The sequence below is a fragment of the Mobula birostris genome, chromosome 8 (assembly GCF_030028105.1).
Source record: "Mobula birostris isolate sMobBir1 chromosome 8, sMobBir1.hap1, whole genome shotgun sequence".
Classification (NCBI taxonomy): Eukaryota; Metazoa; Chordata; class Chondrichthyes; order Myliobatiformes; family Myliobatidae; genus Mobula; species Mobula birostris.
The window spans coordinates 137206890-137225373 of NC_092377.1; the positions used below are offsets into that span (position 1 = coordinate 137206890).

At 42.2% G+C, this 18484-nt stretch overlaps 1 protein-coding gene across 1 annotated transcript in view; it reads right to left on the reverse strand.

Annotated features, from left to right (window-relative positions):
- The window catches only part of fahd2a (fumarylacetoacetate hydrolase domain containing 2A), a 33100-nt gene extending 15701 nt beyond the window's left edge, over positions 1–17399 (reverse strand). The window contains exons 1-5 of the mRNA XM_072267233.1: positions 17230–17399; positions 11793–12009; positions 11393–11452; positions 8596–8758; positions 4247–4355 (exon numbers count right to left, since the gene is read on the reverse strand). Of these exons, the coding sequence (XP_072123334.1) occupies positions 4247–4355; positions 8596–8758; positions 11393–11452; positions 11793–12009; positions 17230–17399 (719 nt within the window). The remainder of the gene's footprint in view (positions 1–4246; positions 4356–8595; positions 8759–11392; positions 11453–11792; positions 12010–17229) is intronic.
- Positions 17400–18484: the final 1085 nt, after the last annotated feature.

The following is an 18484-nucleotide window of genomic DNA, read 5'->3' on the forward strand; positions in this document are numbered from 1 at the left end:
GCTCATCAGGGAGGGAAACAGAACTGGAAGGGGGCACAGTACTAGGTGGTTTGAAGTCTGTAATGACCTGTATGCCATGCCACACGCGCTGGGGGTCTGAGGAGTTGAAATGCTCCTTGATCCTCTGTTTGTACGTGTGTTTAGCATAAGAGATTCCCCTCCTCAGGTTGGCCCTGGCTGAGCTGTAAGCCTCCCGGTCTCCAGACCTGAAGGCTGAATCTCTGGCTTTGAGTAGGAGGCGAACCTCTCTGTTCATCCATGGTTTCTGATTGGGGAAAACTTTTATTTGTCTTTGTGCTGTCACTCTATCTACACACTTGTTGATGTGCTCAAGGACAGAGTTGGTATACAAGTCAATGTTAATCTGAGAGTCATGGGCAGCAAACGCGCTCTAGTCTGTGTGCTGGAATTGGTGCTGAAGAGCAGAGTCAGCACCCTCCAGCCAGATCTTAATAGTCTTCATTGTGGGTTTCACACATTTAATGACTGGGCTACACTTGGGAAGCAGAAACAGTGAAAGATGGTCGGACTGTCCCAGGTGGGGGAGGGTAGTGGCTTTGTAAGCGTCAGCCATATTTGTGTAGACATGATATAAGGTTTTATTTCCCCTTGTGGTGCATGATACATTTTGGAAGTTACAATGATTAAAGTCCGCAGCGACAATCAAAGCTCCATCTGGATGCAACCTCTGCAGCTTGCTAATAGCGGCACTGAGGTCTTTCATGGCAACTTTAGCATTAGCATCCAGTGGTACATCAACTGCGACAGCAATGATGCAGGTAAACTCTCGGGGTTGATAAAAAGGTCTGCCCTTAATAATCAGGTATTCCAGATCAGCAGAGCAATAAGTGTCAGCAATGGTAGAGTTAGTACACCATGATCGATTCACGTAGATGCATAAACCGCCTCCTCTACCTTTACCTGTCGCTGTTGCAGCTCCGTCAGCCCTGAAGATCGTGCGCCCTTCCAGTTCCACCACGTTTTTTAGGACAACACTGTTTAGCTACAACTCTGTAAAAAACATGACGTTGCAATCCATAAGCCTTCTTTGTGTGAGGGTCCAAGTCCTTAGTTCGTCCAGCTTGTTCATCAGAGACCGAACATTGGCGAGGAAGATGCTAGGTAGCGCTGGCTGGTGTGGATTTAGCCTTAGCCTAGCACGCAGACCTCCATGCTTCCCCCATCTTTGTTTACAGTCTTGACGCCGGCGCCAGGCCCTTCCGGTCAGAGTGAGTTGAATGCAGATCCGTGGTGTCCGTACTAACTCTGGAGGTAGTTGGTCAAAGTTGAATGGGTAGTCCAAAACTGTGATGGTGCATCGGTAGTTAATGACCGAAAGTGACTGTTTGCAGTAAGTGTAGTTCACATAGCCGAATCAAGCGAACACGCAGGAAGTAAGCAGATAAATTAACAGTATTTTTTGAAATCTGAGAAAAACTTTGCTATCCTTTTTGATATTATTGGCTAGCTTACTTTCATATCTATTCCTATGGTGGTTGGGGGGGCGGGATGCAAACTAAGACCAAAAATTCACCTCCATTTCCCCACAGCAGTACTCTGGGAGTGATTGCGATTGAATTACTCAATCAACTGCATCATTATAGGAAACAGAACTTATGCAGAAAAATGCTGGAAACGCTCAGCATGTCAGGCCATATCTATGAGAAGATAAAGAGTTAACAGTGACCTTTAGTCAAAACTGGGAGGAAGACACAGAAGCTCCTTAGGCTGCAGGTAGGGAGGAGGGATGCCTCTGCTCGGGTAAAACTGGGGTGACCACGTACCATAAGCTGCATACATTGTTATCTGGTCAACGAGTGAATGGCAGTTGTTAGAGGGTGGAAATGTAAACAAAAAAAGTGGGAGTTGTGAATTGTGGAGCAGGAGGACTAGCCCAGGCAGGTTAGACTGGAAAAGTCCCCACTCCAAAAAGAAAAATGATTCAGGGAAAAATAAAGAAGGGATGTTGAGTGCAAGATTGTTGTTGTGACACCATTTAGTCAGCCAATCTATCACGCTCCTTTATGCCTCCTTATCGCCATCTGTAATTCTACTAACAACAGTGGTGTCATCAGTGAACTTATAGAGTTTGAGCTGTGCCTAGCCATACAGTCAGTTTTTAGGGTTAGGCTACACAGAACATTGCACAGAACACAGAGACTTGCACCATTGCAATGGCACATCTATATTGCTGGACAGTTTAGTGTTACATCATTGGAAATTATGATGTAGATGATTTAGACCAGACCACACTTTCATAGAACGATTTTCCCTCTTGTGAACAATAAAATAACAGTATCTCATTTACATCAGCTGTGAATTCACACTCTTTGATCATTGCTAATAGTCATAGTCATACTTTATTGATCCCAGGGAAAATTGGTTTTCATTACAGTTGCACCATAAATAATTAAATAGTAATAAAACCATAAATAGTTAAATAGTTAAATGTAAATTATGCCAGGAAATATGTCCAGGACCAGTCTATTAGTCCGGGGTGTCTGACCCTCCAAGGGAGGAGTTGTAAAATTTGATGGCCACAGGCAGGAATGACTTCCTATGACGCTCTGTGTTGCATCTCGGTGGAATGAGTCTCTGGCTGAATGTACTCCTGTGCCCAACCAGTACATTATGTAGTGGATGGGGGACATTGATCAAGATGGCATGTAACCTAGACAGCATCCTCTTTTAAGACACCACCGTTAGAGAGTCCAGTTCCATCCCCATAACATCACTGGCCTTACGAATAAGTTTGTTGATTCTGTTGGTGTCTGCTACCCTCAGCCTGCTGCCCCAGTACACAACAGCAAACATGATCGCACTGGCCACCACAGACTCGTAAAACATCCTCAGCATCGTCCGGCAGATGTTAAAGGACCTCAGTCTCCTCAGGAAATAGAGATGGCTCTGACCCTTCTAATTCGACCATCAAACAGTGAGAGTCACGCACTGAGCAATATTGACTAGTATTATCTGTTACAATCAGGGCTCTTTTATTTTGCACCTTAAATATGTTTTCAACCAGTCCCGATTATCGTAAATGTGACTTACTTCCCTGAGTATTTCCAAGCAGACAATTTTGTAACATTGCTACATGCTTTAAAAAACTACCAAAAATATTCAGTGAAGAAATCAAAATAAATCATTGTGCAAAAACCTCTTGAAGCTAGAGGCAGATTTCACAGCACTGGTTACATACAATTAATCTCATGATCTGATTTTCTTTATCCTTACAGAGGGCAGATTCACCTGCCCCCTCTCTCTGTTTCAAGTTATTGCGTGATTTCCACCTGAAAAACCTAGCACTCCACAGTTGAAGTTTTGGTATTGTACATATTGGATTTGATCTGTGACCTTCACCTTCCTCCTAGCATAAGCTCAAAAGAGGGGAGGGTCTGCTGTTGTACAATTCCTCTCAGCAACTGAAGCCACTCACGTCTGCATGCAGCAGAACTGAGACAATAGTAAAGCATGGGGGAAACACTGTGCTGCACCAGACTATGGCCATCTTTGAAAGGAGTGACCCCAACCAAACCCTTGACATACAATGGGATCACCCATCACCAACACCCTGGGGGTTACCACTGACCAGAATGTCAACTGGAAGAGGCACACAGCATCGACTATCTCTTGTCTTCCACGGATGCTACCTGACCCACAGAGTTCTTCTAGTGCTTTTTGCTCCAGATTCTAGCATCTGCATTCCCGTGACAGCTGCATTTAGAACAGCTGGTCAGAAACTGTATTATGTGACTATTGACTTACCTCCTGATACCCCAAGTCCAAGGCACAAGGCAGGAGTGTGACAGAATATTTTTCATTGGCTGGATGAACTTGAGGTGCCCAACAGCATCCAGTAATTTATCTGCCAGTGGCTGCATTGTGTACTACCTACACAAGGCAGCACAGGTATATTCACCAAAACCTGTGATCTCTACCACCAAGAAAAACAAGGGCCAATGGAACTCCATCACTGGCATGTTCCTTTGCAAGTTCCACACCATTCTAACTTGGAAACGTAACACCAATCTTCAGTGTTGTTGGGTCAAAATCCTGGAACTCACCACCCAACAGAAAATAACTTCAGGTGACTGTAGCAGTTCAAAAGCACTGCCTCATTATCACTTTCTCAAGGGCAATTACAGACGGGCACTAAATGAAGGTCTTGTCAATGACACCCTCATCTTATACAGTACATAAATAATATACCTGAAGGAAACAGGTCATCATTAAAAAAAGTACTTACTGTGATACCCAAGCGACAAGGTCCTCTGTTTTAAAGATTAGTTGACTAGTGTTGTTATCCTGCATGACCTGTTGATTAACCCGGCAGCGTATCCCTAGGTTGTGAGGATCTGTAACAGAGAGAATCTGGCTAAACTGGATATAAACATATCTTTATTCAAATCATGTGGAATGAGAAAATATTACAACGAACAAGGCAACAAGAATGCATATAATTATTGGCCAGATACAGCTTACCCTGTTCTTGTCTTTAGAAAAATCACTTAATAAGTACAAGCGAGCTGTCTTCAAACTGAATCTGAATTAGATTTTAAATTTACGGTTGATCGACTGCCTTAATCCCAATATCTTTCTTGTTGATGGAGCTACTCCCTGTTGTGACTCTTCTTAACTTTCCCTTTCTTCTGGTCAGTATTAGACATTCTACATTCTCACATTTCTAATAACTAATTATACTTCAATATCCAATTAATTAAATAAAAATGTAACACAAAGACAAGCCACAGGTGATGGAGTGCCATTTCAGGATGGATGACTAACAACAACAGGCATTCTGGGCAATGGAGATGAAGATTTCAGACTCTTTTAAAACTCTTTACATATCTTCTGGATGGAGGAATTGGGGTGGTCAAATATTTTCCCCGCTGACAAAGACCAATGACTGCCCATAAATGTTGTGGCATAACGAAGGATGGAAAGATTTAATATAGTGCCTTAAAATTTTCCATGTGCAGTTCAAACTGTGATCACTGATTTTATCAGGCAAAGACAACCTTTTGCAGACATTCCAATGCCTTCAGCACCAATGTACGAGATAGTTCGAACAAAAACTACGAAAGCTGGCAGGGAGTCAATCTATAGCTGTAAGAAGTAAATACAGGTTCTGAGACCTTAGGTGCGATATAAACATGATTCAACATTAGCAAAATTCAACATTAGTTCGGCCTAAGGGTCAGTTTTCATGCTGTACAGCTCCTTGACCGATGGCTAACCAATTAGTCCTGACGAAGGGTCTCGGCCTGAAACGTCGACTGCACCTCTTCCTAGAGATGCTGCCTGGCCTGCTGCGTTCACCAGCAACTTTTATGTGTGTTGCTTGAATTTTCAGTATCTGCAGAATTCCTGTTGTTTGCAGGTGACTATAGGTGGATTTATAACAAAACTACTGGAAATACTCAGCAAGTCAGTCTGTATCTATGAGAAGAGAAACAGAGTTAAGATTTCAGATTGTCAGACTCTGCTAACTCTGTTTCTCACAGATTATGTCGGACTGGCGGAGTATTTCCAGCACTTTGTTTTTGTTTTAAACTTTAAGCATCTGCACTTCTTTTATTTTCACTGTAGGTTGATGTTGGAAACAGAAAATATATTGGAATCGTAAGTATATATTAAAAAGGCCATACATACTAAGTTACTGATGAAACAGAATGAGCAGACTCGGGAAGGACAATGGTTTTTATATCCCTGGCTTGCAAAAGGTCATTGACCCTACCATGATAGACATAAAAATCTGAGAGAAAGCAGAATGAGAAATACATTAGCTGCAATATCTATTAGAGGGTAAAAAAACTTATGGAACTTAATTCTGGGAAAACATTTATTCATATTTAGTTAAATAATTATAGCTCAAGAACTGAAAATACAATACATGGCTAGAATGAATAAACAGAATGTGAGGAGTTGGAATTGCTTTTAGTGGTGCTGTGAAAGGAATGTTGGTTGAGAGTGAAAAATTCAATGTTCTTTAAGGTGGAAGTGAAAAGTTTATAAATTCATAATGTTTACTTTTCATGGCAAACAATGCTATAATGATTTAATAATGCAATCAAAGATTTTTAATCATTGTATCTTACATTTTAAGCAGGCATTTCTATGTTCTAGTCAAAGTTCAAAGTAAACTTATTATCAAAGTACAGATATGTCACCATATACAACCCTGAGATTAATTTTCTTGCGGGCATACTCAATAAATCAATAATAGAATAATAACCATAATAGAATCAATGAAAGGCTGAACCACATTGGATGTTCAACCAGTGTGAAAAAGGCAACAAATTGTGTAAATACAAAAAGAAAAAAAAATAAATAAATAAGCAATAATTATCTAGAACATGAGATGAAGAGGTCTTGAAAGTGAATCGAAATGTTCTATTCAAAAACAAGAGAAAATCTGCAGATGCTGGAAAACCAAGCACAACACACAAAATGCTGGAGGAACTCAGCAGGCCATGCAGCATCTATGGAAGAGTACAGATGACAATTTCAGGCCAAGACCCTTCAGCAGGACTGGAGAAAAAAAGACGAGCAGTAGAGTTAAAAGGTGGGGGGAGGGGAGGAAGAAACACAAAGTAGTAGGTGAAACTGGAAGGGGGGAGGGGTGAAGTAAAGAGCTAGGAAGTTGATTCGTGAAAGAGACACACAGCTGGAGAAGGGGGAATCTGAGAGATCAGGACAGATGGCCATTACTAGAAGTTTAAGGAATCAATGTTCATGCTATCCAACTTCCACCTACCTCAAATTTACCTGTTCCATTTCTGACACCTCCCTCCACTTTCTCAATCTCTCTGTGTTCATCTCTAGAGAAGCTAATCTTCTGGTGTCTATTATAAACCCACAGACTCTTACAGATACCTGGACTCTACCTCCTCCCATCCTGTTACTTGTAAAAATGCCATCCTCTTCTTTTAATCTTCTGTCTCTGCCGCATCTGCTCACAGGATGATGCTTTTTATTCCACAGCAAAGGAGATTTCCCCCTTCTTCAAAGAAAGGGACCTTCTTATCCTCCACCCTCAACCGCATCTCTTCCATTTCATGCATGTATGCTCTCATCCCATCCTCCCGCCACTCTACCAGGGATAGGGCTCCTCTTGTCCTCACTCACAACCCACCAGCCTTCACATCCAACAATTAATTCTCCTCAACTTCCGCCATCTCCAAAGGGATCCCACCACCAAGCACATCTTTCCCTCCCTCTAACTTTCTGCTTTCCAAAGGGATTGCTCTGTATGTGACTCCCTTGTCCATTTGTCCTTCCCCATTGATCTCCTGGCACATCCTTGCAAGTGGAACAAATGCTACACCTGCTCCTACATCTCCTCCCTCACTACCATCAGGGCCCTAAACAGTCCTTCCAGGTGAGGCATCACTTCACCTGTGAGTCTGTCGGGGTCATCTACTCCCAGAATGGCCTCCTCTACGTCAGTGAGACCCAATGTAGATTGGAAGACTGCTTCACTGAGAACCTATTCTCTGTCCGCCAGAAAAAGTGGGATCTCCCACGGGCCACTCATTTTAATTCCACTTCCCATTCCCATTCCAATATATCTATCTATCTATCTATATATATATATATATATATATATATATATATATATATATATATATATACATCTATCCTGTCGTGATGAGGCCACACTCATGTTGGATGAACAACACCTTATATTTTGTCTGAGTCGCCTCCAACCTGATTTCATGGTCGTCGATATCTCGAACTTTCGGTAATGGCCCTGCCCATCACCTCCCTCTGGTGCTCCTCCCCCTTTTCCTTCTTCCATGGCCTTCTATTCTCTCCTATCAGACTCCCCTTTCTCCAGCCGTATATCTCTTTCACCAATCAACTTCCCAGCTCTTTACTTCAACCCTCCCCTTCCCGGCTTCACCTATCACCTTGTGTTTCTCCCTCCCTTCCACCCATCTTTTAACTCTAGTCCTCATCTATCTCCAGTCCTGCTGGCTGTACTCTTTCCCATAGATGCTGCCTGGCCTGCTGAGTTCCTCCAGCATTCTGTGTGTGCTGATTGAAATGTTCTATTACAATCTAACATTGGGAATCTGGACTCTTAGGTTGAGTGTGTACCAAACACAGTAATGATAATGAGATAACTAGGCTAGAATGGCAAGTCTGGAACTGAGTGAGAGATCAGATGCACATCATCGCAATTCCACCACATTCAAACATCTATGCTGCAGAGTGCAGGCATGAGAGTCCACAACAATGCACCGTCAGGCAATGCAACTAGCTAGCAGTTTTGGTCCATTTAGCAAAAAGGTAATAATGTAAGAGTGAGTCAGAAGCATATTTGTTTTTTGCTAATACGAGGTTGCTGGAGAATGAAAGTGATAAACTGAGAAAAATGCTACAATTGGAAGAATGCAAGATCTTGAAAACTGGTAGTGTTGCAGGAGATACAGAGAGATTATGAAGGTATTTTGCAATCAGGGTGAGAATTTTTAAAACAGTCACAATATAGTGCTTGGGGTGGGAAAAAGCATTGGGTAATAGGCATGCAATGGTTATTTTTTTTCTGTGGTAGCACCAAAAAGATCTGGATGCATTGCTCTATAATACCTGAGACAGCATCTCGGGTGACAATGGCTGGGCCCAGAGGGCAAAACGTGTCAAATGTTTTACCCAGCAGCCACTGCTTGCCATTTCGCTTCATCTGCCAGTCTCGTGCACTGACATCGTGTGCTACCGTGAACCCAGCCACATAGTTCTTTGCTTCTTCTTTCTGTGAAGAGGTATAACATATTTATTGCCATTTTCACGCTGAAATCACTGTAAATTATTTGAATCCCTTCAACTAGTTAATATTGGACCATATATAATTCAACTCTAACAGAAATCCTGTTAACTATTGAGATACTTATATTTCTGCATGATTCTATATTCACAGTCACCAATTCTATACTAGCTCTCAATGTGGCTGTCGATATTTATGACACAAACTTCCTAAATTCGGTCCAAGTTACTCTAATTCAGTGTTACTAATGCAACTGTTGCCTAACAGTATCTTCAGATTCAGCCTACTCTCCAGTTGTTTCCCCTCTGATACCTAGTGAGTATACAAAGTAGCCTGGCGATATTCAGTGCTCAGCAGCATTTCTTCAATGCTTGCTTCATTCTGGGAGAGACTGACAAATAATGAATACTTAGTTTCTGCTCTTAAATTCAAACAGGTGAATTCTAGATACTGTCCCAAAAATTGGTTTTGAAGATGGAAGACCAGTTTTTGCAGCTTTGAGAGATTTTAAATTCCTTCAAATAGTGATAAATAAAAACGATGAAAGCAGAATGCCAGACTGGGTTAATGTGGTCTTTGGTAAGGCCTTTGACAAGGTCCCACATTGCAGGTTAGTCCAGAAGGTTAATACACGAGGGATCTGAGGCAGATTGACAAAATGGATCCAAAAACTGGGTTATAGGAAGCAGAGGGCAGTGATGGATGAGTGTTTTATGACTAGAAGTCTGTAACAGTGGTATACTGCAGAAATCAGTGCTGGGACTATTGTTCTTTGTGATACTAGGATAATAAAGGTGTAGAGGACAAATTGGATTAGTGTAGAGAGGCACTGTTGTCAGCATTGACGAAGTGGGCTCAGAGGGCCTGGTCCTGGGATGAATGATTTGATGGTTCAATAACATCCAATTTTTTAAAACCCACAAAGTGTGTGTCAACTAACCATAATCTTTTGCTCTAATTCATACTCTTCAGTGCTTATCTGTTTTGTGGATTCCTGCACTCATCTGTTGACCAAGGTCATCGAATAACACACCAGAATTTCACTGATCCACTGATCCCAGTTCTCATAATTCCTCACACCAGCACATCATTCCCCAAAAGAAAGGCTCCCAAGTGCGGACCCACTGCCTTAATCAATAGAAGGTACTTTCTGATCCCAGTGAATCATGCAGAAGAGGCCTAGCGGTGCTGTTTATCCATAGTCAGAAACTCATGGGTCAAGACTTTCGGCAACATCAGTGTAGCAGGGAAAAAAGCTACTTGACTCAAAGAAAATTATCCTGAAATACATTGCCTTCTTTTTATGGATGTTAAAGGTTCTTTGAATTGAGCAATCCCGCAGGATTGTGAGTGCTTTGTTTCCACTCTGACTCTGTGGGTTTGTGAACTACTGATGGAGTGTGTATATGGTTTGCTTGTTACACAGAGTCTCTGTAGGCTCCTGATTGCATGGTCTCCGGGTTCTCAGTCTAATTCCAAATGTTCCTCCTCTACTTGGAACAGTCATAGATCAGGGATTTTCAGGAATCAAGAGTGGCTGTTGCATTTCTTCAAGGAGACTTTGACCATATCCTGGATCTTCCCCTCAGTTCACCTCCCATGTTGATCCCCAAATACCCCTCCCCTGAATTTAGTGAAGGTCTGTCTTTGACCACACTCAGAGACCGGGGTCAAAGCATATAAAAAAGGGTGGGCCTTATAATCAACGTCTGCAGTGCAGGGGTCCTTTACCAATCTTCCCCTGAATGTACCACACTAGTAAAGGTATCCGTTAGTCTTGTGAGACCATGGATCTGCGCCTGGAAAGTCTTCACTCTCCAGGGCGCAGTCCTGGGCAAGGTTGGATGGAAGACCAGCAGTTGCCCATGCTGCAGGTCTCCCCTCTCCACGACACCAATGTTGTCCAAGGGAAGGGCATTAGGACCCATACAACTTGGCACCAGTGTCGTCGCAGAGCAATGTGTGATTAAGTGCCTTGCTCAAGAACACAACACGTTGCCTCGGCTGGGGCTCGAACTCACGACCTTCAGGTCGCTAGTCCAATGCCTTAACCACTTGGCCACGTGCCCACACTACCCTCCAATAAAAAGTTTCATGACGAAACCTGGGAAAACATGGACTACTTTCAATATCTCAGAGTCACGTCTCAGTGAAGACAGGCATCAGTGATGATATTCAATGCAGCATGATGTGTACCATTTACAGATAACACTCACACCTTATCAAGGGCACACTTTAACACGTCCCTCTTTCCTCTCAATGACAAATACCATCTCTATCTTCTACTGCAAAATTGCCCATAAACAGTATTGTACTTTAAAAATAATCCTTATGTTTCTGGGACCTCTGGAGTCTCAATAAGTCTTTCTTTTGCCCAAATATTTACACAGTCAAGCTTTTTTATTTGCCAGTGTGTTGGAATGGACCCTCCTGTCCTTACGTCAATAGTTTATACTATATATTAACGGCGGGTAGTGAGAATATATTGTTTGATCCCAATGGACTCTCTTCCCCCAAGTGCAGTATCAGAAAAAGTGCAGTACATTAACCGGAATAATAGTTGCCACAGATAATCTGTAAACCCTGGCTTGCTAGCTGGTCTGCACCCAGACATGAACAAACCTCAATGTGCTTGCCTTTCTTCCCAATGACAAACGCCAGCTCCACCTCCCAGTCCAACTCCTGAAAGAATACAAATGAGAACTGTTTTTAAGTACTGCCACAATAAGCACTAATTTCTGTCAGCATCACTGAAAATCACACCCTGTTTTCTGTCAAGAACTACAGCTTAACTTTTCAGGTGGCTGCTTCACCAGAATAAATTTAGAGCAATCTTTGTCAAATGCAAACATCTCACATTAAAAGTATCCCTTCTTGAATCTAATTGGGCCAAGGTAGAACTTTTGATGGACAATAATTTAAACTCACTCCACCAGCAAACCAGTAGGACTTTGACTCCTTCCTCCCATGAATTTCCCTCTAGTTATAAAAGATCCTTAAACTATAGAAAAAACATACTTACATTACTCTCTTTAGGGTGGATGATGTCACTGTAAGGCCCTACTATAGAACTATCAAACTTGCTGAATATAACAGGCTCCTTCGGGAATGGGACATTCTGCTCCAGGCAGTGATCCATGTAGTTCATCCCAACACACACCACTTTGTCTGGGTTTGTTACAGGTGACAAAAGTTCTATCTCAGAGAGACAACGTGCATGGTTTCCACAATCCAGGGCTCTAGTAACACAATAAAAATTCTGATAAATTATACAATTGACAGTTATTCACATTGAACAACAGCATCACACACTCAGTATAAATATATAAACATCTATTGACTCCATATAATAATTCTTTTTCTGCAATTTATTTCATCATCAAAGACCATCTTGAGATTTGTCACTGTTTTAATACAACCAATTTACATGTCGCAAAATTCAAGAATCAGAGATGTGACCACGACCAGATAATCTCCTGGTCTAGATTTGTCCTGTGGTGTCTCTTAGTGTCACCTGATAATCTGTTTTCCATGCAATAATAATTTTAGCAGTGGCTACAGAGGCATGGAGTTGTTCATAATGAAACCAGGAGCTGGATGAGGAAAATTTAAAATGACACTGCAAACAGGCGTAACACCCTGGGAAATGTTTCACTGCTAACGTGATGGTCTTTCTGTGGAAGCCATGTTTGCATTATGGTTAGAGGTAATGGGTGCTTTAGAATGTGAGCCATCCAATGTGTTTTTGTGTTGTGTGCCTGACACCAGTGTGAGCTGGGTACTTTTGTTCAGCGGGAGATGAAGGGTGAAGACGCTGGAGAGAACCAGTCGTAGGATTCGACCTGGTGGGGGATCGTGATTCGAGAGAGCAAACTGCCAGGGTCCACTGACGATAGGTGATTACGTATGACCTTCGGAAGAGTTCAGCTCCAACTTGTGCACATCTGACTGTTTAATTATAGTGGGCCCCTTTTGTTTTTTTTACTTTACTCTACTAACCCTTTAGTTAAGATTCATAAATACAATTCCTTCAATCGTACGCAGTGTGCTGTCTGTTATTTTTGACACCAAGTTGTAACATAGTCATAGTCATACTTTATTGATCCCGAGGGAAATTGGTAACAGGGTAGCAGATTACACAGCATCCACACATACTGGGGTTTGGGGTGGGAGAGCCATCTCAATCTCACGGGTTCGGCGGGACCAGAGTGTGTGTTCCCTAGATTTACGCAGCCAAGGAAACCAGCGGGGTTTCACAGGATATATGAAGCAGGAACGTGTGTACCTAGAATGAGCTGAGGTCCTCTGTTGGTCCGGTTGACCATGGATGTTGCATCCCATGAGTCTATGTGATATGCAAGCCAGGGCAGTACAATATGGAGAGCGAGCTGTTGCTCCTGTAGCAGGCTCCCCCTCTCCACGCAGCTGATGAATCCAAAGGAGCAAAGAGACTGATACAGTTTGTCACCAGTGGCATTGGGCATTGCAGGAGTTGCCAGTCAGTGTTGAACTCAATGCAGAACTGCCTTAGGGACTCCAGTTCTGGACTCATCCTCGAAGTTTACTCCAGAAGCCTTCCCCATGTGTGAGTACAGCTACCTGCAAAGCAGTGGAGGTTTGAGATCAGAGTTTTCTTTCTTCTAGATGAGTTGGCAACCAAGGCTGATGAACCCCATTTGCCTGAAATGATTGGTTTTAAGGCGCTAGTAACCCGCCTCTGCCCCTTCTCCGGTCAGTAGAAGCTGTTGCACGGACTTAGTAACCACGTCACACGTGTGGGTCAGGAGCTATATGATTTGCACAACATTGGAAGTATTAAATAGGTACTGGGAGCTTACCCCCACGATTCCACACCCTCCCCCCGCACCCCAGCTATAACAACCTTAAGGAACCACAGGAATGAGTAATGACAAATGAAATGTGTCATCTAAATCATTTGTTATTTCCTTCGTATTTCTTTTAGTGAATTTCGTGCTCATCAAATCGACTGTGTCAGTGCTGGGAAGCTATATATAGCAGCATGAATCAAATATCTCCAGGTTTGCTAGTAACTGTCATTCACTTCCACTGGAGTGTAAAGGAAAGCTAACAGGGGTTTCAGGCTAGTGCAGACTTGTTGCACTAATTTCATACAGCCATTATAGTTGAGGTTCTAAGATCATGTTGCTGCCTGCAGACCCCTAGTCCACATTATCATTTAGAAAGTCTGAACTCAAACAGCCAACTATGAAGGTTGCCATAGAAAACTCTTTTTCTCCAGTGTACTGAAATTGAGGATGACTTGCTTCTGTTCTCCACACTATAAAAAGGATGTGACTGCATTAGGGGGTGCAGGGGGTGCACAGGAGATTTGCAGGATGTTTAGCTGATTGGAGCGATAGAAGAGACTGAATAGGTTGGACTTGTTTTCCCTGGAGTGAAGAAGGCTAAGGGATGATCTGATTGAGGTATAGAGTGCAGCAGTTGATTGAAGTAATATAAAATTGTGAGAAGGATACAGAGGGCAGATGGTAAAAATCTCGTACATGTGGTGAGCATGTATGTTTATCACAAGAGGCAGGAGGTTTAGAGGGGATCTGAGCAGTATTTTTTTCCTATAAAAGGTGGTTGGAGTATGCAACATGTTACCTTAAGAGAAAGGTATTCTCATGATATTTAAAAAACATCTTAACAAATATGAATCCTCAGCCATTGAAATCTATGGACCTGCTCCGGATAAATAGGATTAGCTAGGACATGTATAATGGATGGCACGGGCATGGTGGGAAGAAGGGCTTATTTTCAGGCTGTACCAGTCTATGACTCTCTGAGTTTTTTGGGTTCTGAGCAGACCAATAACTTTTCCTCATTTGGGTTAGGATGTGGCTGATGGGCCAGGCAGATGAATAGTGTTTATGATCACGGAGAAGGCATGCTAGTGGCTCCACTTCAAAATCAGAATCAGGTTTAATATGTTGTGACATTTGTTACTTTGCACAATACAATGCATAATAATAAAAAAACTATAAATTACAATAATAAATATGTATATGAATTAAACTAGGATATTAAAAAAGCAAAAAAAAGGTGAGGTAGTCTCATTAGAAGTTTGACATTTAGTATGTCACCAAAGACTATAGCAAATTCCTACAGATATAACAGATGTATGGTGGAGAGCATTCTGAATGGAATGATTCACAATCTGGTATGGAGTTTCCAATGCATAGGATTACAAGAAGCTTCAGAAAGTTGTAGTCTCAACCAGTTCCATCACGGGCACAATCTTCTGCACTATCAAAGTCATCACCAAGAAGGGTATATCCATCACCAAAGACCCTCACCATCATGCCCTGTCCTCATAACTACCATCAGGAAAGACCCACAAACAACCTTTTAAGAACAGTTTCTTCCCCTATGCCATCAGATTTCTGAACAGTCCATGAACTTATGAATACATCGTCATTTGTTCTTTGCATTATTTATTGATTTTGTAACTTATAGTAATTTTTATGCCTTGTACTGTACTACTACCTAAAAACAATTTCATGGCATATGTTTGTGATAGTAAACACAATTCTGATTCTGATTTGGTGGAAATGTTCCACTCCTGAATGTTTGTTATATGCCAGGATACAGCTTACTGACCTAAGCTCAGCATTTAATATAATCATCCCCCAGAAGCTGGTGGGTAAGCTGTCCTCGTTGGATCTCAACACTTCTCTCTGTAACTGGATCCTGGATTTCTTGATAGAAAGGCCAGTCAGTCCCTGTTGGCAGAAACATCTCTAGCTCCATCACAATGAGCACCGATGCTCCCCAGAGCTGCATGCTCAGCCCACTGCTGTTCATGCCGCTGACGCATGACTGCACTGCTAGATCCAATTCAAATTGTTCAATGATAACACAACAGTGGTTGGCCTCACCAACACAATGATGAGATGGCATACAGAGAGGAGGCAGAACGTCCGGCAGAATGGTGCAAGCACCATTCTTGACTGTTACGTGGACAGCACCAAAGAAACAACTGTGGAACTTAGGAAGGTGCAGATTGAACATTTCTCATTGCAGGTACGTGGCTCCTCTGTGGAGAGAGTTAGGAGCACCAAGTTTCTGGGAGTGCACATAACAGACGGTCTCACCCGGTCCCTCAACACCATTTCTTTGGTCAAGAAAGCACAGGAATGTCTCCACTTCTGAGGAGATTGAGTTGAGTGAGGCTCCCCTACCCCATTTTAACCAATTTTTACAGCAACACCATCAAGAGTGTCCTGACCAGCTACATCACCTTCTGGTATTGGAAAAGCAAGGCATCTGACCACAAGTCCCCATGAAGGATTGTGTGAACCGCTGGGGGGATCGATGGGGTCTCTCTTCCACCCATTAAAGATATTTATCAGAAGCACCATGTATGCAGGGACCTTAGCATTGTCAATGATCCCTCCCATCCATCCAACAACCTCTTTGACCCCCTACCATCAGGCAGTAGGTACTGTAGCACCACGACAAGAACTGTTAGGATGGGACATATCTTCTTCCCCCAGGCCATAAGACTACTGAACTCCCTGCAGTAGTGACCAGGCAGTGGACCAAGTTGGTAAGGAACCAAGGACTTGTAGATGTAGAGTGTAAGGCCCATCTTCTTGTATGCTTTGATGAGAGGGTTGATTTTATCTTGGAGCTCGCCATCCGAGTGTGCACAAACACACTCAGTATCAGCTGCAAGCTGCAACTCAACTGCTGGGGCTTGGGTTCTGGAGTGTGGTCCTCACAGGTTGAGCAGTTTCATTAGTTCTGAAGATCAGATCTGTTTGTCACTGAGGTGCAACATGCAGCGAGAAAGATTGAGAAGATCACTGGGGTAACGACACATCTATGTTTGACACCAGTCATCACTGAGATCAGATCTGTTATAGACCTGCTGGGAGGATCATGGCTTACATGCCATCATGCAGCAAACATAACTTGGAGATAAGTAACTAAATTTGAGGAATGTGCTCCACAGTGCCTCCTGATTTATGCAATCAGATGCCTTGTAGAGTGGCTGGAGCTGATCCTGCATTTTCCTTAGGGTTTTTGTGCAAGGAGATCCAACAAAGTTTGTAAAGTCTGTTAGAAGTTTGTACATTCTCTCCATGGCCATGTGGATTTCCTCATGATTTGAGGAAGAATTTCTTTAGCCTGAGGGTGGTGAATTTGTAGAATTCTTTGCCACCTCTGTGGAGGCCAAGACATTGGGTGTATTTATGGCAGAGGTTGATTGGCAAGAGTTACTGGGAGAAAGCAGGAGAATGAAGTTGAAAAAAATCAGAGAAGATTGAAAGGAGGAGCAGACTCAATAGGCCAAATGGCCTAATTCTACTATAATTAATGGTTTTACGGTAAGAGGTGTGTGTACTTTTCTGACATTGTTTTTGTCACATTACTGAAAATTATATCTAGTTTTCACCCTCTAATAAGCAGTGAACAGAATAAGCAAATACCTTCTTGCTGTTTCCATGGCAATGTCTCCCTTTTCCAAAAACTCCTTCATATTTCTGGGAAGGGAATTATCAAATAAATTCAGGTCAATTACATCTCTTCCGACCCTCTCCTGCACTCCCACTCTCATTCCACTTCGATCACCAACAGTCAGGAACTGGACAAGTCTCATCTTGCAGCCCTTGGACTCTGACAGATGCCTCACTTGAAGAGGACAAAGGTTCCACAGCCTGGTTCGGGCCAAACAGAGAATTGCAGTTGTTTTAGTGACAACCTTCATTATAACACTGAATATAGAAATTTAGTTAACTTGTTTGATCTTCATAAAAAAACATATTATTTCACAAACATATGTTAAACTTATTAAGATTGAAATTCAGTAGCAATCCTAGATCAAGCAGTTGAAAAAATATTGCAGCTATGGAGAGAATACTGTAAAAGTTTGCTTGAATTACGGAGTTTATTATTAACCAGAAATCATGTTTGAATACTGAAGAAATTCCACAGGGAGCTTCATACTGAGATGTATTTTCCATGAACTTTTATTTATCTACTTCACATGAAGCTTTCAACACCATTTTCTGCCTTTGCTTAAGCTACCTGCTTTTAATAACACAAATTATTTTCACAATTACTTCAGTTTATCTGCTGATAATACATTTTATCAGTTTCTTAACTATTCTAATCCAAGTTTAACTGTACTCTGAAACTCCATATTTTAAATTTCAGCTCATCCAAACCTAAATACTAAAAAGTTCCACTTACATACTTCCCTCAATGTAAATTTTTGATGTTCATATTTCTCCATGGCATGTATGCAAGTAGACTATTGGCCCATCAAGTCCATGCCAGCTCTCAAATTCCATCAGTTCTATATCCCCATAACCCTCACAGATCCCACACAAACATACTGACCCTCACTGATGGATGGGTCTCTCTCTCTCACTCACAGAAATACACAGAGCCTCACTGAGGGACAGGACAATGCTCAGGAGTTCCGCTCTGAAACTTTAACCTTCTGTGTACTCCTTTTAGAGATAGAAACGGAATTAGGCCATTCAGACTATCAAGTCTGCTACAAATCATGGCTGGTTTATCATTCCTCTCAACCCCATTCTCCTGCCTTCTCCCCATAACCTTTGACACCCTTACTAATCGAGAGCCTATCAACCTCGGCTTTAAATCTATCCAATGACAAGACCTCCACAGCCGTCTGTGTCAACAAATTCCACAGATTCATTACCCTCTGACTAAAGA